The sequence below is a fragment of the Centruroides sculpturatus genome, unplaced genomic scaffold (assembly GCF_000671375.1).
Source record: "Centruroides sculpturatus isolate CEXI.00-Female unplaced genomic scaffold, Cexi_2.0 scaffold162, whole genome shotgun sequence".
Classification (NCBI taxonomy): domain Eukaryota; kingdom Metazoa; phylum Arthropoda; class Arachnida; order Scorpiones; family Buthidae; genus Centruroides; species Centruroides sculpturatus.
In genome coordinates, this window is record NW_019384555.1 from 660,613 (window position 1) to 686,403 (window position 25,791).

The window sequence follows — 25,791 nt, forward strand, 5'->3', positions numbered from 1 at the left end:
ATAAAACCAAGTTTTTTAATTCTTTTAAAATATCTATATAAAATCCTTTGACGATGGTTGGTCTCTTTTAGATTTCATCAATAAATAGATCAGTATCGAAATGATCGTTCTCCATTTCGGCCAACGTACATCCACTCTACCCGAAAACGCGCTATCGAATGTACAGTAACATGGCAGCACATATATCTCAAAGCGCTCGGATGATGCCCGCAAAATGCGTGTTTTAAGAAAAATCTATAAACACGTGTTTAACGCGCGCTTGGCCAAAAGTGCGAGTTTGAGTGTGTACGCATATGCAGAACTCTTGGTTCTTTAAAATGCGCATTTAAAAATGCCTAGTGTGTATGCAGCCTTAGGAAAACATTTTTTTTCTAAAATTGAGATTTAATTTTTATTTGACTATTTTTTAAATATAAAAAAGTTATAGATATAATGACTCCTATATAAATAATCAGCATTAACTGTAAAAATATATTTCTAATTTAATCAAATTGTATAGAGTGAGTTGTTCATCAAGTATATATTCTGTTTTGTTAACATCTGATGTCATTTTTTGTTCATAAGAAGCTGACATAAAAATCGGAAGATTCTTTTTTTAATCTTGTCCAATGTGAGCTTTTACAAATAAGAAGGAATATTTCTACTTATAATAATAACAAAGATAATCATTTTTAAAGTAATTATTTTGTTAAAAAATATTTATATAACTACATATATGATGAAATTATTAACATTTTCTTAAATAAATATAATTCTATTGGAATATTATACAACAAACTTTTTGAATTTTTCCATTAACATTCAAGAGCAAAATTAATGTAACCATGGGTATACTCAGAAGGGTATGTACCGGTATCACTCAATTAAACGTTTAAAATAAGTATTTATCACGAGTTTCCTTTATGTAATGATTAATTATGTGATTTTCTAATGTTTAAAATAAAGGTGAGATTTATACACATATAAAGAGTGTTTATTTATTAGATTCATCTACAAAAGTAATTTTATGCACAAATGTATTCCTGATGCCCTCCATAAGATGATACCCAAATACATCATTGAATGTAGCAAATACAAGTTTGGCTTTTTATTCAATAGTCATTATATTAAAAATGTCATTATTTTCATCATCTTTCTTAAAAAAAGTAAGAATTAATACATATGATTCATATCTGATTTGATGTATCAAATATATGATACAGCAAATCCCCAGTCAGTTTCTAATTTTGTAATAATTAAATATAGCATGAATATAAAAAATATCTGAATTTTTACACATACTGGTATATATTATATAAAAATATTTGATATTTAGAAGCTCTTATTCATTTTTCATATCTTGCTTTTTGTAACAAGACTGTAATTCCTTTAAATCATTCTATTTAAATGTGAAAAAGATTCCAAAATTAGTTAAAGGGATGATAAAGTTTTATGGAAACACTTTTTATTATTAATCATTTCTGTGTGTACTATATTTTATTTTTCATCTATCAGATTAACTGTTGCATAAATGTTTCTACTGTGTTCATTTCAAAATGTATTAAATAATGTATAAAAAGAAATGTTGATAATATAATGGAATGTTAAATGAAATCACAGTATCAAAGTTAAATCACAGGAATTGATGAAGCCCCAGGACAAATTTTACAGGAACAAGGTTTAGATTTAAGACTGGTTTGGCTGCACAAATATTTTTTGGCATTTTGTTGATGTTCATTTAGAATTAAATTTGTGTCAAAAATTGCACATTACATTTGGCTACAAGGCCATGCAGTAGGATATCAACCTACTCGAGAGTCATTCTAAAAGAAAAGAATGTTCTGGTATGTCGAGCCGTGCAGTTCTCCCACCACCCCCTGCCATTTTTTGCGCCAGTCTGATACTAACAGCAAATCACAATGATCGTTTACTGTTTATAGTGTGACTTTGAAATGTGTGACAAAATTAAAGATCCTGCCAAGTGAGGTTCGTAGTGTAATACGCTTTTGAATGCAAAAAAAGTCTGCCCTGTTGAAATTTACAGACAGATAACCAAGGTTTATGGTAATGTGATGAACAAAACTTCAGTTTGAAACATACGGCGGGGATTGTCGTCCAGAGGCATCGTGCTTCTTCGGCATAATGCACGCCCGCATGCTGCTGCGTTGACGAAGAACTTGCTTCAGCAGTTTAAGTGGGAATTTTTTAAACGTCCTCCTTATAGCCCAGGCTTGGCTCCGAGTGATTACCATCTTTTCCCAAAATTAAAGGATTTTTTGGCTGGGAATCACTATGGAATTGACAACGAACCGAAAGAGGCCGTTAATGACTGGTTCAAGAACTTGGCAGTAACTGAGTGTGCAGAAGGCATAGAAAAGTTGGTGATACGCTACTATAAATGTTTAAATTTGTATGGCGACTACGTAGAAAAATAGCTAAGGTATCTTATGTGTTGTAAAATAAGTTTTTTTTTTCATTATCTTAAATAAAAATATCAAGAGAAACAAACGTTCTTTACTTTAAGAATGACCTTCATATCTTGGAATCTGAATTGAAATTCAAATTCCAAGATATGATCCAATCACTAGTAGTAAAGATTATAACATTGTTCCCTATTGGTCAATCACACTGGTTCATTTCACTGGATCAGCCTCATGTTGATTGAGTAACATGAGGATGGTCTAGATTTTGTCTCTGTAATTTGCCTAATTTACATAATACTTTTATCAGTTTGATTATTGATTAAAAAAACATTAAATAATTAGAAAAATAATAAACTTTAAAGTGATGACTTAAAAAGTATGAAAATTTTCATTATGAATTTTGACATTTTGGAAAGTTTGTGCAATGCACACACAAAATCTATTTCTGCAGCTCTGAGTTGATTAAAAGAGATATTTTAATATTTGAAAATGTGTGTGTTTAGAGAATAAAAGAGAAAATTAAATGAAAAAAAATCATGTTTCTTAAAACTAAATTACTTTTTTACCTAAAATTATAAAATGTTAATAAGTTTGGGCTGTCAAGCTTAGATTTCATACTTCTTTGTTTTTCCTTATCAAATTATTAAATATTTATTTTCATTTTTATATATTTAAAATTACTTTTTTAATGTTTAATACGATGTATGATGAATTTTTTCTCATTTAAATTAACAATAAAATTAATATGAAGCAAATTTATTACTTGCTTCATATTAATAGAAATGTCATTAATACATTTCTTATAATGACAGAATTTTGTAAAAGTGGAAAAATAAATCTTTTTCCACATACAATATGCCACAGTAAAATTTGATCAGTACGTATAATGCAATTATTGATGATTTTCCTAGTTGTAGTGTCCACTTTTGTCACTAGTTACATTACAGTTTTGTTCTTTTTATTTCAATTAAACAAATGTCATTATTAATTCATTTTTCATTACTCTGTAAATTAATAAAATGAAAACTGATCAAATTTTACTGCAGCTTATTGTGCCTCTTAATAAAACTATATATACATAATTGAATAACAAATGTATATTACTTAAATGCATATAATACTTGAATTATCTCTGTAAATTTGCTGTGATACTGTATTTTGTTTTTAATTAAAACAAATAATAATAATAATAATTAATATTTTTGCTTTTTTAAGGAATCCAATCAACAAGTTGCTTTAATTCCAGACTTTTTCCCTTTTTTCTTCAAATTGTCCATATTTCCTTTCAAGACATTACTATATGCCTATAACAAAAATTCAATTAAAATCAAATGCTGTCCTTTAAATCAAAAATTACACATGTTTATTGTGATATTTATTAATCATATGTAAATATAAAATAATGTTTCCAGAAGAATGGTCCATGACCAGCTCATGGCAAAAATGTCTGTAGAAAACTTAAAAACTGGAATATAAAACAGCAAAAAGAAAAGAAAAAAGAAAAACCCACAAATAAATTTCTAATAATAACAAATTATTCAATATTTTTAAAACTTTTGTTATTATTTAAATGAAATATCTTATATAATAAGGATTGACTCAATAAAATGTTAATCTATCAAAAATTGCTGTTCATATGATGCAAAGTATGTATTGGCCTCAAGAAAAATTACTGCAAACTATCCATCGCTAGCCAAGAAAGTCTGGGAAAGGCTAATGGTAAGGATGATATTTTTAACTCTTTTCACTCTGGGCACTAAAGACCTGTTTTAGCAAAGCCCATTTTGAGTTAGGTTAGACCCACAATGGAGTAGCCAAGTGATGGGGTATGTATAGAGAACCTGACATAACTGGATGGACCATTTTCCAAAAACTTCTGTGATTTTTAATCTGTCCCAATTTGGTCCCAGGTTCTTCAGAGTGGTAGGTTTCCACTTGGTCACCCGGCCATCTAAATAAGAATGACTGTAAATTTTTCCATCAACATGACAGATTTTGACAAAGGAGATTAATTAGTATAATAATAATGTCAAACTTGGCACATGAAATTTTATTAAAGTGCTAAATAACAATATAGTATAGTATAAGTTTACTTATACTATATTCTGGCATAGTAAACACTAGTATTGTTTTATTCCAAAGACATGTGGCAAGTTTTCCATCAAATTCCTTTATTAGTTGAGTCGATACGGTACATTGTTTTGTACTCATTTCGGGCTTTGCCCCTCTTCAGTCAACTACAGTACAATAAATATTATTACAGTAGAGAACTTACATAAAAAACAATGAGTACACAAACGATATATAGACCTACTGTACCTTTGGTTATACTTTGTATAATTTAAAATCTTCTAAAATCTGCTTTAATCCTTTTATGGATAAATTACAATTTAAAAACTTCCATAAACCTTCTCTTTTGGATAGACTTTGACACAATACAACGGTTAAAAATTTCTTGAGTTGTTTCCGCCCCCTTTCCCCCTTCCTCTTTTGGCATTTGCGATGGTATCTTTAGTGTTGCCACATATGACGTTCACCACCTTGTGGTCTTGCAGAAATTATTTTTTGAAAAGATTGTTTTTCGCAGAAAAATTTTTATTTATAGTATATTGAGCCAGTTTTCGTTTATTTTAAGACTTAGGTTTTTATTTATATTGTTTTTACTTTTTATAATTTCTATGGTTTCTTTAAACTTCCTGTTGTACATTAATTTTTCTTTATGCAGTATTTCTACGTTATCAAAGTCTATATTACAGTTGTTTAGAGTACAGTGTTCGTAAAATGCAGAATTTATTCTATTGTATTTTAGGTCCGCTATGTGTTCTTTCAATCTAGTTTTTACTTTTCTTCTTGTTTCTCCTATGTAATGTTTTTTGTTTGCGCAGGTACATGGAATTTTATATACTACACCTTGGGCTTCGGTCAGTATTTGCTGGTTTTTCTTCTGGTTCGAGGTTAACGGTCTGTTCTCCATTTTTTTATATGATGGTGCTAATTTGTAGTTTATTCTTCCTATTTCTGTGCTGATTTGTTCATATAGGCCTTTAATATATGGGAACTTAATATATTTTGTTTTAGTTGCTTGCTTATTTTTATTTTTACATAGGTTTCTTGGGTAATTAAGTCTGATTTCCCATTGTTTCAGCATTCTCTGCGGAAATCCTGCTAGAAGAAACTTCTTCCTTAATTCTATTAGGTCTTCGTTTATATGTGCTTCTTGGCTTGTCCGGTTTATGATTTTTTCATATTCCATTTTATATATATTATATTTAACATATGACAGAATTTTTGATTGATATCTTATTGTTACTTGGTTAGAGCTCGGTTTCTTGAATGTTCTATATTCGAGATGATGTTTTAATCTTGTTATTGTAATATCTAGGTAGTTAATGGTTTGTCTTATTATATCTTCAGTCTCTATTTTAAATTTTATTGCTTTGTGCATGCCTGAAACGAGTACAAAACAATGTACCGTATCGACTCAACTAATAAAGGAATTTGATGGAAACTTGCCACGTGTCTTTGGAATAAAACACAATACTAGTGTTTACTATGCCAGAATTATAAAACAGGACACGGTTTCAAAAAACAAATTATACTATATTGTTATTTAGGAAAACAAGAATCAGACAATTAACAATAGGAAACAAGAATCAAAGCTGTTTGAACATTTTATTTATAAGTGAATTGCTTATAATTAATATTTTGTAAGCTATCCTTTATTTTGTTATAATCTGTAACTATTGTTTATATATATAGAACTGATTTAAACTGACATTTAACATATGGTTACATCAATGTGTATAAATTATAATGACAAATTTTTGTTCTCAAGTGTAGTGTAAGATCAAATAATCATAGAGACAGATAACTAATGTTTGCATATGTGAATGATAAATCAATGAAGGGCAAATATAAAGAACTCCTATAATAAACATCATTTATGAAGTGATTTACCTTTTTTGTATCTAGCTGTTCATTTTCGCTGACAACGATGTAGTGGCCACAGACACGCTTTATGATATCACCACTATCGCTCAGTCATATGGTCTTAAAATAAATGTGGACAAAACCAAAGTGCTTACAACAGATGGATCGCGGGCAATTGTTTACCTTAATTTAATGGAGTCCAGATAGAGCAGGTACAAGAGTTTAAATACCTTGGATCACTGATCCAGGAGAAGAAAGTGGCATCGTCGAAAGAAACTCATGCCCGTATTAGACAAGCAGCCCATGCATATGCCTCACTCAAATGGTGTGTATGGAGAAAGAATAACATCTCTTTGATGACCAAGATCTGCCTGTTCTGTACACTAGTCATACCAATCCTTCTCTGTGGGTCAGAAACTTGGACCCTGCTTAAGACAGACTTGGACAAACTTGAGACCTTTCAATTGAAATGCTTGAGACAGATTCTTGGTATCTCCCTTCGGGATCACATCACCAACAACGCCATCCAGGCCAGATGCCAACAACAGCCATCTGTTGAGATGCAAATTTAACAGTGATGGCTGAGATGGTTTGGCCATGTGCCAAATGGATATTAACTGAATTCCCCACCAACTGCTCTTCTGACAGTGACCTACTCTGTGGAAAATCCAACACTCTGCACCTAAGAAAATGTGGACCAAACAGGTTGAGAAGGACCTCAGAAACCAACGGCTAGATCTGAGGCAGACGAAAGCGGCGGCCATGGATCAAGGGCATTGAAGGGCATTGTGGAAAAAGCTCGACTTCTTGCGGCACCCACAGCAGCATACTGGTTGTGCGGACGCCCGCAACCAAATGCCAGCTAAGGACAAAAGAAGAAGAAGCTGTTTGTTTGATATTGTTACTATACTAATTGATTTTTTCTTTCCTTCCCCATATATCTGTTGAAAATAATCATCTAATATATATATTACAATGTATGTAACAGAGATCCTCTTAAAGACTACTATGAAAATGTATTGGGAGAGGGTATATGGTCATCTCTAGTCACAGTCTAGTAAGAGAGGTGATAGGATAGTCAGTCCCATGCTGATGCTAAGTTGTCCCTGGCAATTATCCTGCAGATACCATTAGAAAAAAGGCTAGGTGGACCTCAGACCTACACATACCACAATTGTTATAAAGCAGTCATTGATATTAGAACCTAGACCATTCATTCTGTAGTCCAGTAGTACACTACTAAGCTATTAATTGTCCACAATGTATATGCACAAATACTTTCTTTGCTAGAGATGGGTAATTTCCAGTAATTTTTTTTCAAAGTCAATACATACCTTGCATAAGTATATATTGTATATTTTTAAAATATTAAAAGAAATATTAAATAAATTTTACTTGTACAAAATAATAAGAGTAAAAAATTATAATTTTTTTAATACTTTAAAGTTATAAAAACTCATTCAAAAATAAAAATCACTAACCATTTGGAATTTATTGATGTCTCTTGCATTTACCTGTAAAATTGTTAAATTACAATAATTTTTAAAATAATTCAATATTTGAATTATTATTAACATAATTAAACATTGTAATAAATAAACTAAATGCAGTTACTTATTTCTTTTACATGCAGTTACTTTATATTTCAAATGAATGTTCAAATAAAATTTACATAAAATTAATTATAAAATACATCAAATTTTCTTCAAAACGAATTTTTAAAATAAGTTACCATCATGAAAACTAAGGTGTTAAAGTAAGAAACTTCTCAAAACTGGAAATAGATCAGATCGTAAAGACAACCTTAATTTTCATTAATCCAGCATAAATTTTAATATACAGTGGTACCTCAGGATACAAAATTAATCAGTTCCGAAACTGAGATTGTATCATGAAAATGTCATAAGGTGAATCATTTTTCCCCATACAATTACATGTAAGACCAAATAATTCATTCCAACACAAAAAACACACCCAAATTAAAGCTAACAAGTAAGAAGTAAATTAAAAAAATAACTATAGTAAGGAAAACACTGAAAAATGTGTTTTGTAGTTGTAAATGTATAAATAACCATAATAGAATAATAATTGATAAAAAAATGTAGTTTTACTTGCACTTTACCTTTGAGGATAGATGACGGTGGAGGTGTAAACTGGTGGCAGAGGAGAGAGAGATAGTAAATGATACAAAAATTTAACTTACATAACATAGGTAACAATAACTTAACACTAATTTTTTTATCTTTTCTGTTTTATATATTTTTTTAAAATTTTTTATTTACTGCTTTTTGCTTTCTTTCCTTCATTTCCACCAACACTTTCACTGGATAGAGGTCGCTTGGTAAAATATCTATCCAAAGAAGTTTAGCTTTGCCTACTTTTTAAAATGTTTCTAAAATGACTTAGGCAAATGTCATTACTCTGAGCGGAAATACAGCCAGTGTGAACCTTTTCGGGATGTTTCTTTACAATAAAATCAGTCACTTTCCGATAAAACCTCGAGATTTCGGGAGCAAGATCCTTCCATGACGAAGCAAACATGTGGACCAAGACCGATGAACAGAAGTGAATAAAAAATGGCGCTGCGAACTAATGTAATGTCGTATGGTGAGTTTTTGTTTGTATCGTGGAGCAAAAATATGTTCGAATTTCGTGTCGTATCCTGAATATTTCGTATGCTGGGGCATTCGTATCCCGAGGTACCACCGTACTAACAAATGCTTTTGGCCGAATTTATAGGCCAACATCAGATCCACAGTTCATATATTCTATTTTAGAATTGGTGTAAAAAATGAAGCTCTCAAAGATAGTTCTACTTGATGTCAAATTAGTGTATTAAAGAATGAAATATGTTGAAGCTATATACTAACTTAAAAGACTATCTTTTTATAAGTATTTATAAAAAAAATTATATATATATAGACAAGTATTTATTCATCCCAAAAAAAACTGGTTTTCTGGAGTTTACATCATCATGATCCTTAAAATTTTGGTACTTATAACCAATCTTTAGAGTCAACCAACATAAAAAGCAGTCATCACAAAGAATATAGTAATAAAAACATGCATATGTTAAAAATTACACCTGAAGAATATCAGTGGAAAAATATCAATGTATATCTTTTAAGACAAAAAAACTATCCTTTTAATTTAAGATTAGAAAAAGGTTTAAAAGGAGAAAAAATGGCAAATAATGTATTGTGTAGTTTAGCATTTTATAGCATCTCTTTAACTTTATTCATTTAAGAAATTTAATCACAATTTATATACATATTAAACAAGTTCTGAATATTGTGGATTTTACTGTGTGTAATTTTTCTCTTAATTTTATTTCAGATTTAAGGAATTGTCAGATATGTTAGGTAATACTTCTTTAATCGTTAGTCTATTACTAATATAAATTTGTTTCATTTTAATTTAATTTTTATAGTCTTTTATATTCAATATTAAAATACTTCTTACCACAGTGCTGATTTTTTTATTTCCCAATGTTGCTCTAAATAAACATTTAAATTCACTGGGAGGTGGGAGAGGTTGCGTTAATTTGGAAGCACGAGGACGAGGTTTTGTTCTTCCGTCATCTGCGTATCAAAATAACGAAATTTATATCACAACACATAATTTTACTAGAATTATATGTAAATTCTTTCTAATCAAGATATATTAAATAAATTTATTAATTTTACATATGGTATATTAAATACAATGATTATAAGTGTCACAAATTAATTAAAGGACAACTTCATTAGTACAAAAACAAATTTGAGGATGCATACTGCATACTTTTTCAAAAAAAACAAAGAAAGATACATATTCATTCTTAGATTTATTCTCTATAATATAAATTTATTGTAGTAGGAAATGCTGTTTGTAATTTTAAGAATGTTTCCATCATTGTTAGATTAATTTTTAAAAAAATTGAATTGAAAATATTGATTTATGATTTGATATTTTATTGTTAATATCATCAGTTGATGATATAAAGCATTAGTTTGATTATTTACTTAGCTAAGCAAATATTATTTAAAGATATTGCTAAATTTCAACATGGCTCTAGTAGAGAAAGGAAGTAGGAAAACATTTTCCTGTTATCATTTATAAAAGTACAATGATATATTCACCGATAAAGCAATAAAAAATTAAGTATTGTAACTCAGAAAATAATTTGTAATTAAATCTATATTCACTTACATCTTTTCATGGTAATACATACTGATCCTGAAGTTCTTCCAGATTGAAATAATTTAGTCAGTTCACTTAAAAACTAGAGTAAAATGTAAACAATTATTCATATTGAACGAATTAAAGCCAAATAAAATAATGAAGGAATCCTCACCGATTCGTTTTCGAGTAACATATTGTTACCTGAACAGATGGTTTCAACACGTGGCAATAGCTACTAAAACAAATTCTGGCGACATCTGGTGGCCAGGTGATATATTACAAACTGATTTAAATTTTATTTTATTAAAAATAAAAAATATAATGATTAAATTAAATTTAAATTTATTCATGTATTGAACATCACGTTTAAACATTTTACTTCATTTATAATCTTTTAAATAATAATTTACTATTTTTTTACAAATTAAAATAAGTTATGAAGTTGATATTGTCATATTACTATCTTAGTGTTTTTTAAGAATTTCTTCAAAGTTAAATTACTCTGAATAATTTTTAAGTTCAAACTCAGATCATATACAATAAAAATTACAAAAATAAGAAAAAATAAATATATAAAATGATAGACTTCAGAAGAAGTGAGAGGACTTAATGATAAATCTTTAATTCAAACCATTAACTGAATCCAAGTTTTACAGTATGGCAAAATGAGTTTAGCAGTTAATCTAGATGTATAAACAGAGAATATGGATGTATACAGAGTTAAAAATTGTATATAAAACATAAGAAACAGCAAAAAATATATGAATTATAAATCAATTTAGAATGGTCAATGTCTCAACAAAATTTTTGTATAATTTTTTTTTACTTTTAGAAGTAAAAAAAAATAATACAAAAATTTTATGAAAATTTTAAGAAATTTTTTGTGTTAATCCATTCTGTCTAGAATTTAAATTTTTCTCCTTTTACTTACACATTCAATCTGTGAAAGTATATGGCTGCAAGCATAAGTCAAAACAGGTAGACTGATTTTTTCTCCTGTGATAATCATTTTGAGGTATAGTGTCTGTGGTCTTTCTGAAAGTATTAGTCACAAATTTAATGTACAGTACTTCTGCTAGTCCTCAATGATGCATACTAGCCCGTGCTTCGAGACTTTCTTTGGAATAATCTCTAATACTTTAACCACTACGGTTATGCGTGGGGAAAAGTTCCATAACTTGGCTCGTCGTAGTGCCAAATCTGAAATTAACAAGATATTTTTCTCGGCCAAAACTGTCACTACATTAGAAATATACAGGTATATATTTTCATTTTATCATAGGAAGCAACAGATGACCTTTTCTAGGAGCATTCTGGCTGCAAACAGAGCATCATACTCCTATGTAATTTTTTGGAAAGATGCATTGATAACCAATCTTTAGTCATAAAAATCTAGAATTTGTTACTTCTATATTTTCAACGGGAAAAATTCAGTCTTAATTTGTTTTGACTCGCTCTTTTACAATAAATATTAACTACAAAATTTAAGTGATGTTTGTCACATTAAAGGATTTTTACTTCAAACTCTTAGCTATAGTATTTTAATCATATTTTATTATTATCATAAGTATATTACATTACTATATAACAAACCATACAAATGCAAAATTCTGATTCTTTTAAATTTATTTTATAAAATTAATTGTAAAATTTGCTTTCGAAGACGAGAAAAAACGGCATAATGCCGTTCGATACATAGCATTACATTAGTTAAACGGTGACCAATAAACTTTATGTTTACGAAATAAAACTCGTACATTGAACGGGCTGAATTTACTAATTTTCTAGAAACACAACAAAATCTGTGAGTTTTGCCAACTGTTCCTCGCTGGGTGCAACTCCGTCGGTGGGAATGTCCGGTTTCTTCGGCATTATCAAATGCTGATTTCTATCGTTTGTCCATCCAAAAGCCACCGCTTCTTCGATGGTTTTATCGGGAGGCAAACCTAAAAATAAGGAAGCATCTTCGATACTTATCGAAGAGTAAGCTTTAGCGGCTAAATGAAGTGCTCTAGTGCGTGTGGATTCCATTAAAGCCTTCATAATCGGTAGAATATGATCCGGCCATTCGACATCTAAACTTTTATATAATTCTGGAAAGTCTCTATTCCATAATTTCTGTCCAACAATCCAAATTTGTCCCAATTCTGGGTTTGCTTCTTTCACACCTTGAGGTATTCTCTTCCAAAGTAATTTAGCATTAGGCAAATCGTTCTGAAAAAGATATATTGCGAGTAACTGCCCATAAGTCTGAGGTGTAGCGATTCCTCCAGGCGATTCCAATTCACGTTTCTCCAAATCCGCTGCCATAACGGAGTAATCCTTCGTCTCCATCGTGGTGGCCGCCATATTACGGTACAAACGTCATCGAACGGCTACAAATCGTAGAGCGCGCCTGCGACGTCGTCATTTACGTCGAGACTCGAAAACCAATGACGAGCCGAGGAAGAAAAAGCATGACTGGCGCGAGGGTTTTCCCGCGAGGTTAAGTAAATATGGCGGATATCGGCGAATTTGAAATTACGGAAGACGAAGCTGAATTATATGACAGACAAATAAGATTATGGGGATTAGATGCCCAGAAAAGGTATTTGCAACTGATACCTTTTAAATGGTTTTGGTTGCATTTAATATGTAATGATGACTGTACAAAGCAATGCATTGCTTATTTCTATTGTTGTAAAGCTTTATTTTTTATTTTATTCTTTAGTTTATGAACAGTTAAAATATGTCTGAAAATATATACTATATAAATTATAAAACAAAACAAGTAATATATTACAATGACTTGATTTACAAAAAATATATACATTTGTTTTTAAACAAGTTGAGATTTAAAAAAGAATATTTTAAAATTAAATGTGCTCTTTGCTCTGTTTAATTACTGTATATTGTTGAAGGAATTAGAAATTGAGTCTCAGGTGAAAAAATATATTCAAGATATTTAAATAATTGTTACTAATCTGTGACTAAGTTAAATTTAGTTAATGGAAACTGTAAAGGAAACATATCTGCTTCATTTTTTATATGATAAACAAATATAAAATTTATATTGAATTATCAACACCTTATTTCCTGTTTTATTTAATGCCTATTACATTTTATAATATTGTAGAATTCTCTTATAATACTCTTTTAAGAAATAAACTTAAACATATTACAATAAAAAAATGCAGTTTTTTAAATAGTGTGTTTTGTAGCATCAATGTGTTTAAATTCATTTCTTAAAAGCCTGTTTATCAAATGTTTAAAAACATTTGTCTTTATGAATTCATAGTTGTTTGAGTTCTAAATTGTTATAATAAAGGCTGTACTATAGATTACCACATATGGAATTTTGGGACTTTGAGTATATATTTGAACTGAGGGGGCCGAGACGAGTTCAACCGTACTCTACTTTTGGACCGGAGATGAAAAATAAGAAAGTTATAATATTTACGATTTTGGCGGCTGAGGGGCCATAGGCCCCGAGGTCGAGGAACGCAGAGGTGTGCGAAAAGGACTTAACTCCAACTGCATATGATCAATATGCTTGTGGATCAACATCTGTCTCTGTCGAAGGTGTATATGGCCGACTTGCTGGACTGCCTGTTAAACACGCGATAGGAGAGTGGAGAGAGCGACGCGACTCCCAATCATCGCGTGATCGCTGGAAAAAAGTATGATTACTTTCTTATGTTTCCAAAAGTAGGGTATCGTTGGACTTGTCTCAGTCCCCTCAGTTCAGATATATACTCAAAGTCCCGAAATTCCATAAGTGGTAATCTATAGTATCCCCATAATAAATACAAGTCAATACTTAAATTTTAATGTAATATTAAAACATTTCAGATTACGTTCTTCCAACATTTTATTGATTGGAATAAATAGTTTAGGTGGTGAAGTTGCAAAGAATTTGGTTTTAGCAGGAGTTAAGTCACTTACTATTATGGATAATAACAAAGTAAGTTTTTAGTAACAAAAATTAAATTGCTTATTTAAAAGTATTTTTTTTATACAAATTTTCTTATTAAATAACTAAGAAGCTTCATTTCCCTCATCTTCTGGCCACCAATTTTCTTTCAACCACTATGTCAAAATAATAATTCATAAATTTGGGTCATTGAAGTTGTCATAAGATGGGTGTTACAATTGGACCACAAGTATCTACGGTGATACCTCGGTTTTTGTCGGTAATCTGTCTGAAAACAATCGACAAAATCCTAAACCGATGAAAACTGAGGCAATTATTTTCATATGAATCAATGTAAATTCAATTAATTCATTCTACACTTCAAAATACTTACCAAAAACATCTTTTATATTCATTTTATATTAATTACTTATTGTTTTTAGTATTAAACACAATATTTATGATCTATAAAATACTAATGTAAAGGTTAAATGAACGTTAACAAAGCATTTAACAGGCATTTGAAGGGCTGGTGGCTCTAGAAACTTTCTTTGGTTCCATGATGGAGCTAAAAGGAAAGTAAAGCAATGGAATTGTTTTGCTAGATGCGTTTGGTAATGCTCACACAACGAGAAACAACGCCACACTGAGCAGGAAAACGCGTGGGTCGCCCTATGTTTTTGCAAAATTAGCAGGAGGTCACGTAGATGTGTCGACGAAAACCAAGACAAATTTTCCACGAAAAAATTTGACGAAAACTGAAACGAATTAAAACCAAGGTATTACTGTATTTGTCTTCTATTTACACTATTATTTCAATAGTGCCTCTGATCAAACTGTTTGCATCTTCTAAATTATTAGGAATTTTTGTTATACACTTGCTTTTATATTGGTAGAATGAATTTTTCTCCAAATAATTTTTGCTTCTGTTGTAAAAACAAAGTTTTACTTTATTTGCCAATCAGAAGTTAGAACAAATTCTTACCTTATTGTTTTATATATTTTATATACATTATGAGAAGATTGATATAAATTTTAAAAAATATCTGATTAAATTATCAGATCTTAATTCAATTATTAGTAAAATTATTACGTAAAGAATAAAAAAATAAATGTTAACAAACAAACAAGGAGTCCAGAAAAATGTTTCCTTGACAAAAGATTCCTTGTTTGTTTTCTAATCTTTATTTATTCATCTGTTAAATGTGATTGTGTGATATGGAACTGTTCTTCAATTTCTTGAAATAAGAAGTTGAATATGTAAAATTATGTTCATTTTTTATGCAATAGTATATCAGTTTTAAAAATTATTGTGGTAGTTAAAACATATGTAATTGTTTAAATTAATGATAAATTACTTAAATATTAATTATTTTTTTAAAGTCTTTCCACCCTGTGGGCACTAAAAAGGCCTCTTTTTTAGCAAGCCCATTATTGGTTTGGCCATGTTCACAATGGGATGGCTCGGTGTTGAGAGACAGGAGCCCCTCGAGATTTCGGGAGCAAGATCCTTCCATGACGAAGCAAACATGTGGACCAAGACCGATGAACAGAAGTGAATAAAAAATGGCGCTGCGAACTAATGTAATGTCGTATGGTGAGTTTTTGTTTGTATCGTGGAGCAAAAATATGTTCGAATTTCGTGTCGTATCCTGAATATTTCGTATGCTGGGGCATTCGTATCCCGAGGTACCACCGTACTAACAAATGCTTTTGGCCGAATTTATAGGCCAACATCAGATCCACAGTTCATATATTCTATTTTAGAATTGGTGTAAAAAATGAAGCTCTCAAAGATAGTTCTACTTGATGTCAAATTAGTGTATTAAAGAATGAAATATGTTGAAGCTATATACTAACTTAAAAGACTATCTTTTTATAAGTATTTATAAAAAAAATTATATATATATAGACAAGTATTTATTCATCCCAAAAAAAACTGGTTTTCTGGAGTTTACATCATCATGATCCTTAAAATTTTGGTACTTATAACCAATCTTTAGAGTCAACCAACATAAAAAGCAGTCATCACAAAGAATATAGTAATAAAAACATGCATATGTTAAAAATTACACCTGAAGAATATCAGTGGAAAAATATCAATGTATATCTTTTAAGACAAAAAAACTATCCTTTTAATTTAAGATTAGAAAAAGGTTTAAAAGGAGAAAAAATGGCAAATAATGTATTGTGTAGTTTAGCATTTTATAGCATCTCTTTAACTTTATTCATTTAAGAAATTTAATCACAATTTATATACATATTAAACAAGTTCTGAATATTGTGGATTTTACTGTGTGTAATTTTTCTCTTAATTTTATTTCAGATTTAAGGAATTGTCAGATATGTTAGGTAATACTTCTTTAATCGTTAGTCTATTACTAATATAAATTTGTTTCATTTTAATTTAATTTTTATAGTCTTTTATATTCAATATTAAAATACTTCTTACCACAGTGCTGATTTTTTTATTTCCCAATGTTGCTCTAAATAAACATTTAAATTCACTGGGAGGTGGGAGAGGTTGCGTTAATTTGGAAGCACGAGGACGAGGTTTTGTTCTTCCGTCATCTGCGTATCAAAATAACGAAATTTATATCACAACACATAATTTTACTAGAATTATATGTAAATTCTTTCTAATCAAGATATATTAAATAAATTTATTAATTTTACATATGGTATATTAAATACAATGATTATAAGTGTCACAAATTAATTAAAGGACAACTTCATTAGTACAAAAACAAATTTGAGGATGCATACTGCATACTTTTTCAAAAAAAACAAAGAAAGATACATATTCATTCTTAGATTTATTCTCTATAATATAAATTTATTGTAGTAGGAAATGCTGTTTGTAATTTTAAGAATGTTTCCATCATTGTTAGATTAATTTTTAAAAAAATTGAATTGAAAATATTGATTTATGATTTGATATTTTATTGTTAATATCATCAGTTGATGATATAAAGCATTAGTTTGATTATTTACTTAGCTAAGCAAATATTATTTAAAGATATTGCTAAATTTCAACATGGCTCTAGTAGAGAAAGGAAGTAGGAAAACATTTTCCTGTTATCATTTATAAAAGTACAATGATATATTCACCGATAAAGCAATAAAAAATTAAGTATTGTAACTCAGAAAATAATTTGTAATTAAATCTATATTCACTTACATCTTTTCATGGTAATACATACTGATCCTGAAGTTCTTCCAGATTGAAATAATTTAGTCAGTTCACTTAAAAACTAGAGTAAAATGTAAACAATTATTCATATTGAACGAATTAAAGCCAAATAAAATAATGAAGGAATCCTCACCGATTCGTTTTCGAGTAACATATTGTTACCTGAACAGATGGTTTCAACACGTGGCAATAGCTACTAAAACAAATTCTGGCGACATCTGGTGGCCAGGTGATATATTACAAACTGATTTAAATTTTATTTTATTAAAAATAAAAAATATAATGATTAAATTAAATTTAAATTTATTCATGTATTGAACATCACGTTTAAACATTTTACTTCATTTATAATCTTTTAAATAATAATTTACTATTTTTTTACAAATTAAAATAAGTTATGAAGTTGATATTGTCATATTACTATCTTAGTGTTTTTTAAGAATTTCTTCAAAGTTAAATTACTCTGAATAATTTTTAAGTTCAAACTCAGATCATATACAATAAAAATTACAAAAATAAGAAAAAATAAATATATAAAATGATAGACTTCAGAAGAAGTGAGAGGACTTAATGATAAATCTTTAATTCAAACCATTAACTGAATCCAAGTTTTACAGTATGGCAAAATGAGTTTAGCAGTTAATCTAGATGTATAAACAGAGAATNTTGATATAACAATAAATAATGAAACAGATAAATTTACGTTTAATACTTATAAAAAACCATCCAATGTAAATAAAACAATAAACTATCACTCTAGCATTCCACAGACAGTAAAAAAGAATACATATATAATGGAATTAAAAAATATATATACAAGAACCACCAACGAAAATGACCGAAAAATTGAATTAAAAGAATTAGAACAGAAATTCATTTTAAATAGTTATCCCAAGAAAACTTTGATGATATGGAAAACACAATATGATAAAAATAGGTTTAATACAAAAATTAAAAAAGACAAAACATATAAACCCTTCCCATACATTGATAATATTTTTAATAATTGTAATAAAAATCTTAAAAAAGAGAATGTGGCATTGGCCCCAGCTTTGACCAACAAAATCTCACAGAATGTTCATATTAATAGATCAAAAACAGACAAATTTAATAATGATGTATTGAAGAAAACTGGTGTTGTATATAAAATCAATTGTAATTGCCAAAACCCGAAATATTATATAGGTGAAACTGGTCGTACATTAGAGACACGTATTAAAGAACACGAAGCTGCCATTAGATTAAATTATAACAACTCTCCCTGGTATAACCATATTAAAAATAGTAAATGTAAAATTGATAGAAATAATATTAAAATCTTACACACAGAAAAAAATATATATAAAAGAAAATTCAAAGAACATATTGAAATAATAAAAAATAAAAACAATAATTTAATAAATATCTCTAATGGCATGCAAATAGAACAACAGTGGTACGACATCATAGAGGGCGTGGCAATAGACCAATAAAAAATTTTTTTGTGATACTTAACACTAAAAGAATGATTGTAAAGGTTACTTTGTGTAAGTTACCTAGTGTAAGTTGACATTTGTGCATTTACAATATTAGAAAGAAAGAAACCTGTATGTATACTTTTATAAAATCTTTGTACAACTTGCTTGTTACGATGTTTATTCATATTGTCATTGTAAATTGTTATTTATAGAAATGTTTAATTATTGCGAACCCAAATCTAAAAATATTGAGTGTTTTTCAAAGCATATTAAACCAAAAAAAGGTCAGTGTGCATATTTTATAAAAATACCCTTTTCCTTTTTTGAAATATTTACCACTTAGTTTTTATTTATTTTGTTTTTATAGCGATAATTTCATCATATTACTTTTTACTCCTTGTACTGTTGTTTTAGTAAGTAACGATCCAACTGTATGAAAAAGGAAATGTGTAAAACCCTTAGAGGTATTTGTGATGTGTTTATGTTATGTTACTTGGCAAATTACTTTGTTAGTTTTTTAAATTATATCAATTTAATTTTTATAATTGTAGAACACTGAAGAGGAACCGGAAATGTTATACCGGTTCGAAATGCATATGTGAAAACTAATAAAAGAATTTATTAACCTTTGCTGTGAGATAGTCTACCAAAAGGATTAAAGAGACAAAAAATTCACAAATAATTAACTTGTTTCTTAAAAAATATTATTTAAATTTACTGGGTTGTAAAAAAAGAATAGTATTTTGTCTATTGTTTATCTCTTATTTTGTCACCCAGATGTCTGGCACCCAGTTAGCAGTCATAGTTGGTGGTGTTCCATAATTTTGTATATTGATGCTTAGTTGAATGAAAAGCTTATTAATCAAATATAAACATTATTTAACCTGTAAATTAGACAAAAATTAATTTATAGCATTTTTTTCCACTTCTTTTGCATTTATTTTACAATACCTATTTAAAATACAGTATACATAAATAATATATAACGTTTATTAAAAAACTTGTTTTATTATTTACTTTACAGGTTTCAGAATTGGATACCAAATTACAATTTTTATTTTCCAGTAAAGATATTGGGAAAAATGTAAGTATATCAAATAATCCTAATAGAAAATTCATTAACATCAACGAATCTTATAATATAATCGAGATGGGTTGATAATGATAATAATAATCGCAGAGCCCAAACAGTTAGGAGTTGAAAGTTTAAATTTGGTATGCAGTTAGGGTACGTCATGAGAACATACACTAAGAAGGGATTTTTCAAAATCTCCCCACTGGAGAGAGGGACAGGATTAAAATGTGCCATGAAGAACTCGGCTTCTATTATACTATTTTAGATGCTTTTTTGCATTTATGTGGGAAATCGAACATATTTTTAGACCCTTCTAAAACTTCTTTAGTGTTTCATCTATACTAACATTATTAAGAGGTAATGTTTGTTTGTATGTATGTATGTNATGATGCATACTAGCCCGTGCTTCGAGACTTTCTTTGGAATAATCTCTAATACTTTAACCACTACGGTTATGCGTGGGGAAAAGTTCCATAACTTGGCTCGTCGTAGTGCCAAATCTGAAATTAACAAGATATTTTTCTCGGCCAAAACTGTCACTACATTAGAAATATACAGGTATATATTTTCATTTTATCGTAGGAAGCAACAGATGACCTTTTCTAGGAGCATTCTGGCTGCAAACAGAGCATCATACTCCTATGTAATTTTTTGGAAAGATGCATTGATAACCAATCTTTAGTCATAAAAATCTAGAATTTGTTACTTCTATATTTTCAACGGGAAAAATTCAGTCTTAATTTGTTTTGACTCGCTCTTTTACAATAAATATTAACTACAAAATTTAAGTGATGTTTGTCACATTAAAGGATTTTTACTTCAAACTCTTAGCTATAGTATTTTAATCATATTTTATTATTATCATAAGTATATTACATTACTATATAACAAACCATACAAATGCAAAATTCTGATTCTTTTAAATTTATTTTATAAAATTAATTGTAAAATTTGCTTTCGAAGACGAGAAAAAACGGCATAATGCCGTTCGATACATAGCATTACATTAGTTAAACGGTGACCAATAAACTTTATGTTTACGAAATAAAACTCGTACATTGAACGGGCTGAATTTACTAATTTTCTAGAAACACAACAAAATCTGTGAGTTTTGCCAACTGTTCCTCGCTGGGTGCAACTCCGTCGGTGGGAATGTCCGGTTTCTTCGGCATTATCAAATGCTGATTTCTATCGTTTGTCCATCCAAAAGCCACCGCTTCTTCGATGGTTTTATCGGGAGGCAAACCTAAAAATAAGGAAGCATCTTCGATACTTATCGAAGAGTAAGCTTTAGCGGCTAAATGAAGTGCTCTAGTGCGTGTGGATTCCATTAAAGCCTTCATAATCGGTAGAATATGATCCGGCCATTCGACATCTAAACTTTTATATAATTCTGGAAAGTCTCTATTCCATAATTTCTGTCCAACAATCCAAATTTGTCCCAATTCTGGGTTTGCTTCTTTCACACCTTGAGGTATTCTCTTCCAAAGTAATTTAGCATTAGGCAAATCGTTCTGAAAAAGATATATTGCGAGTAACTGCCCATAAGTCTGAGGTGTAGCGATTCCTCCAGGCGATTCCAATTCACGTTTCTCCAAATCCGCTGCCATAACGGAGTAATCCTTCGTCTCCATCGTGGTGGCCGCCATATTACGGTACAAACGTCATCGAACGGCTACAAATCGTAGAGCGCGCCTGCGACGTCGTCATTTACGTCGAGACTCGAAAACCAATGACGAGCCGAGGAAGAAAAAGCATGACTGGCGCGAGGGTTTTCCCGCGAGGTTAAGTAAATATGGCGGATATCGGCGAATTTGAAATTACGGAAGACGAAGCTGAATTATATGACAGACAAATAAGATTATGGGGATTAGATGCCCAGAAAAGGTATTTGCAACTGATACCTTTTAAATGGTTTTGGTTGCATTTAATATGTAATGATGACTGTACAAAGCAATGCATTGCTTATTTCTATTGTTGTAAAGCTTTATTTTTTATTTTATTCTTTAGTTTATGAACAGTTAAAATATGTCTGAAAATATATACTATATAAATTATAAAACAAAACAAGTAATATATTACAATGACTTGATTTACAAAAAATATATACATTTGTTTTTAAACAAGTTGAGATTTAAAAAAGAATATTTTAAAATTAAATGTGCTCTTTGCTCTGTTTAATTACTGTATATTGTTGAAGGAATTAGAAATTGAGTCTCAGGTGAAAAAATATATTCAAGATATTTAAATAATTGTTACTAATCTGTGACTAAGTTAAATTTAGTTAATGGAAACTGTAAAGGAAACATATCTGCTTCATTTTTTATATGATAAACAAATATAAAATTTATATTGAATTATCAACACCTTATTTCCTGTTTTATTTAATGCCTATTACATTTTATAATATTGTAGAATTCTCTTATAATACTCTTTTAAGAAATAAACTTAAACATATTACAATAAAAAAATGCAGTTTTTTAAATAGTGTGTTTTGTAGCATCAATGTGTTTAAATTCATTTCTTAAAAGCCTGTTTATCAAATGTTTAAAAACATTTGTCTTTATGAATTCATAGTTGTTTGAGTTCTAAATTGTTATAATAAAGGCTGTACTATAGATTACCACATATGGAATTTTGGGACTTTGAGTATATATTTGAACTGAGGGGGCCGAGAAGAGTTCAACCGTACTCTACTTTTGGACCGGAGATGAAAAATAAGAAAGTTATAATATTTACGATTTTGGCGGCTGAGGGGCCATAGGCCCCGAGGTCGAGGAACGCAGAGGTGTGCGAAAAGGACTTAACTCCAACTGCATATGATCAATATGCTTGTGGATCAACATCTGTCTCTGTCGAAGGTGTATATGGCCGACTTGCTGGACTGCCTGTTAAACACGCGATAGGAGAGTGGAGAGAGCGACGCGACTCCCAATCATCGCGTGATCGCTGGAAAAAAGTATGATTACTTTCTTATGTTTCCAAAAGTAGGGTATCGTTGGACTTGTCTCAGTCCCCTCAGTTCAGATATATACTCAAAGTCCCGAAATTCCATAAGTGGTAATCTATAGTATCCCCATAATAAATACAAGTCAATACTTAAATTTTAATGTAATATTAAAACATTTCAGATTACGTTCTTCCAACATTTTATTGATTGGAATAAATAGTTTAGGTGGTGAAGTTGCAAAGAATTTGGTTTTAGCAGGAGTTAAGTCACTTACTATTATGGATAATAACAAAGTAAGTTTTTAGTAACAAAAATTAAATTGCTTATTTAAAAGTATTTTTTTTATACAAATTTTCTTATTAAATAACTAAGAAGCTTCATTTCCCTCATCTTCTGGCCACCAATTTTCTTTCAACCACTATGTCAAAATAATAATTCATAAATTTGGGTCATTGAAGTTGTCATAAGATGGGTGTTACAATTGGACCACAAGTATCTACGGTGATACCTCGGTTTTTGTCGGTAATCTGTCTGAAAACAATCGACAAAATCCTAAACCGATGAAAACTGAGGCAATTATTTTCATATGAATCAATGTAAATTCAATTAATTCATTCTACACTTCAAAATACTTACCAAAAACATCTTTTATATTCATTTTATATTAATTACTTATTGTTTTTAGTATTAAACACAATATTTATGATCTATAAAATACTAATGTAAAGGTTAAATGAACGTTAACAAAGCATTTAACAGGCATTTGAAGGGCTGGTGGCTCTAGAAACTTTCTTTGGTTCCATGATGGAGCTAAAAGGAAAGTAAAGCAATGGAATTGTTTTGCTAGATGCGTTTGGTAATGCTCACACAACGAGAAACAACGCCACACTGAGCAGGAAAACGCATGGGTCGCCCTATGTTTTTGCAAAATTAGCAGGAGGTCACGTAGATGTGTCGACGAAAACCAAGACAAATTTTCCACGAAAAAATTTGACGAAAACTGAAACGAATTAAAACCAAGGTATTACTGTATTTGTCTTCTATTTACACTATTATTTCAATAGTGCCTCTGATCAAACTGTTTGCATCTTCTAAATTATTAGGAATTTTTGTTATACACTTGCTTTTATATTGGTAGAATGAATTTTTCTCCAAATAATTTTTGCTTCTGTTGTAAAAACAAAGTTTTACTTTATTTGCCAATCAGAAGTTAGAACAAATTCTTACCTTATTGTTTTATATATTTTATATACATTATGAGAAGATTGATATAAATTTTAAAAAATATCTGATTAAATTATCAGATCTTAATTCAATTATTAGTAAAATTATTACGTAAAGAATAAAAAAATAAATGTTAACAAACAAACAAGGAGTCCAGAAAAATGTTTCCTTGACAAAAGATTCCTTGTTTGTTTTCTAATCTTTATTTATTCATCTGTTAAATGTGATTGTGTGATATGGAACTGTTCTTCAATTTCTTGAAATAAGAAGTTGAATATGTAAAATTATGTTCATTTTTTATGCAATAGTATATCAGTTTTAAAAATTATTGTGGTAGTTAAAACATATGTAATTGTTTAAATTAATGATAAATTACTTAAATATTAATTATTTTTTTAAAGTCTTTCCACCCTGTGGGCACTAAAAAGGCCTCTTTTTTAGCAAGCCCATTATTGGTTTGGCCATGTTCACAATGGGATGGCTCGGTGTTGAGAGACAGGAGCCCCTCGAGATTTCGGGAGCAAGATCCTTCCATGACGAAGCAAACATGTGGACCAAGACCGATGAACAGAAGTGAATAAAAAATGGCGCTGCGAACTAATGTAATGTCGTATGGTGAGTTTTTGTTTGTATCGTGGAGCAAAAATATGTTCGAATTTCGTGTCGTATCCTGAATATTTCGTATGCTGGGGCATTCGTATCCCGAGGTACCACCGTACTAACAAATGCTTTTGGCCGAATTTATAGGCCAACATCAGATCCACAGTTCATATATTCTATTTTAGAATTGGTGTAAAAAATGAAGCTCTCAAAGATAGTTCTACTTGATGTCAAATTAGTGTATTAAAGAATGAAATATGTTGAAGCTATATACTAACTTAAAAGACTATCTTTTTATAAGTATTTATAAAAAAAATTATATATATATAGACAAGTATTTATTCATCCCAAAAAAAACTGGTTTTCTGGAGTTTACATCATCATGATCCTTAAAATTTTGGTACTTATAACCAATCTTTAGAGTCAACCAACATAAAAAGCAGTCATCACAAAGAATATAGTAATAAAAACATGCATATGTTAAAAATTACACCTGAAGAATATCAGTGGAAAAATATCAATGTATATCTTTTAAGACAAAAAAACTATCCTTTTAATTTAAGATTAGAAAAAGGTTTAAAAGGAGAAAAAATGGCAAATAATGTATTGTGTAGTTTAGCATTTTATAGCATCTCTTTAACTTTATTCATTTAAGAAATTTAATCACAATTTATATACATATTAAACAAGTTCTGAATATTGTGGATTTTACTGTGTGTAATTTTTCTCTTAATTTTATTTCAGATTTAAGGAATTGTCAGATATGTTAGGTAATACTTCTTTAATCGTTAGTCTATTACTAATATAAATTTGTTTCATTTTAATTTAATTTTTATAGTCTTTTATATTCAATATTAAAATACTTCTTACCACAGTGCTGATTTTTTTATTTCCCAATGTTGCT

General features: G+C 29.5%; 4 protein-coding genes across 4 annotated transcripts in view; 1 reads left to right on the forward strand and 3 right to left on the reverse strand.

The window, feature by feature from the left end:
* Positions 1-15: 15 nt before the first annotated feature.
* Positions 16-10,752, reverse strand: LOC111623827 (signal recognition particle 14 kDa protein-like). Its single transcript, XM_023366540.1, has 5 exons — positions 10,669-10,752; positions 10,524-10,596; positions 9,795-9,913; positions 7,814-7,846; positions 16-3,706 (listed from the first exon to the last, which is right to left on the reverse strand). Exons 1-5 carry the CDS (start codon positions 10,687-10,689, stop codon positions 3,626-3,628), a joined length of 327 nt encoding a protein of 108 aa, XP_023222308.1. The 5' UTR covers positions 10,690-10,752; the 3' UTR covers positions 16-3,625.
* A 1,285-nt stretch (positions 10,753-12,037) lies between these two features.
* LOC111623829 (COP9 signalosome complex subunit 8-like) lies at positions 12,038-12,910 on the reverse strand. Its single transcript, XM_023366542.1, has one exon. It carries the CDS (start codon positions 12,843-12,845, stop codon positions 12,273-12,275), a length of 573 nt encoding a protein of 190 aa, XP_023222310.1. The 5' UTR covers positions 12,846-12,910; the 3' UTR covers positions 12,038-12,272.
* LOC111623828 (SUMO-activating enzyme subunit 1-like) overlaps positions 12,902-25,791 on the forward strand; it is a 39,550-nt gene continuing 26,660 nt past the window's right edge. The window contains exons 1-3 of the mRNA XM_023366541.1: positions 12,902-13,083; positions 14,328-14,439; positions 20,063-20,122. Of these exons, the coding sequence (XP_023222309.1) occupies positions 12,992-13,083; positions 14,328-14,439; positions 20,063-20,122 (264 nt within the window). The 5' untranslated portion in view covers positions 12,902-12,991. The remainder of the gene's footprint in view (positions 13,084-14,327; positions 14,440-20,062; positions 20,123-25,791) is intronic.
* On the reverse strand, positions 20,955-21,827 carry LOC111623830 (COP9 signalosome complex subunit 8-like). Its single transcript, XM_023366543.1, has one exon. It carries the CDS (start codon positions 21,760-21,762, stop codon positions 21,190-21,192), a length of 573 nt encoding a protein of 190 aa, XP_023222311.1. The 5' UTR covers positions 21,763-21,827; the 3' UTR covers positions 20,955-21,189.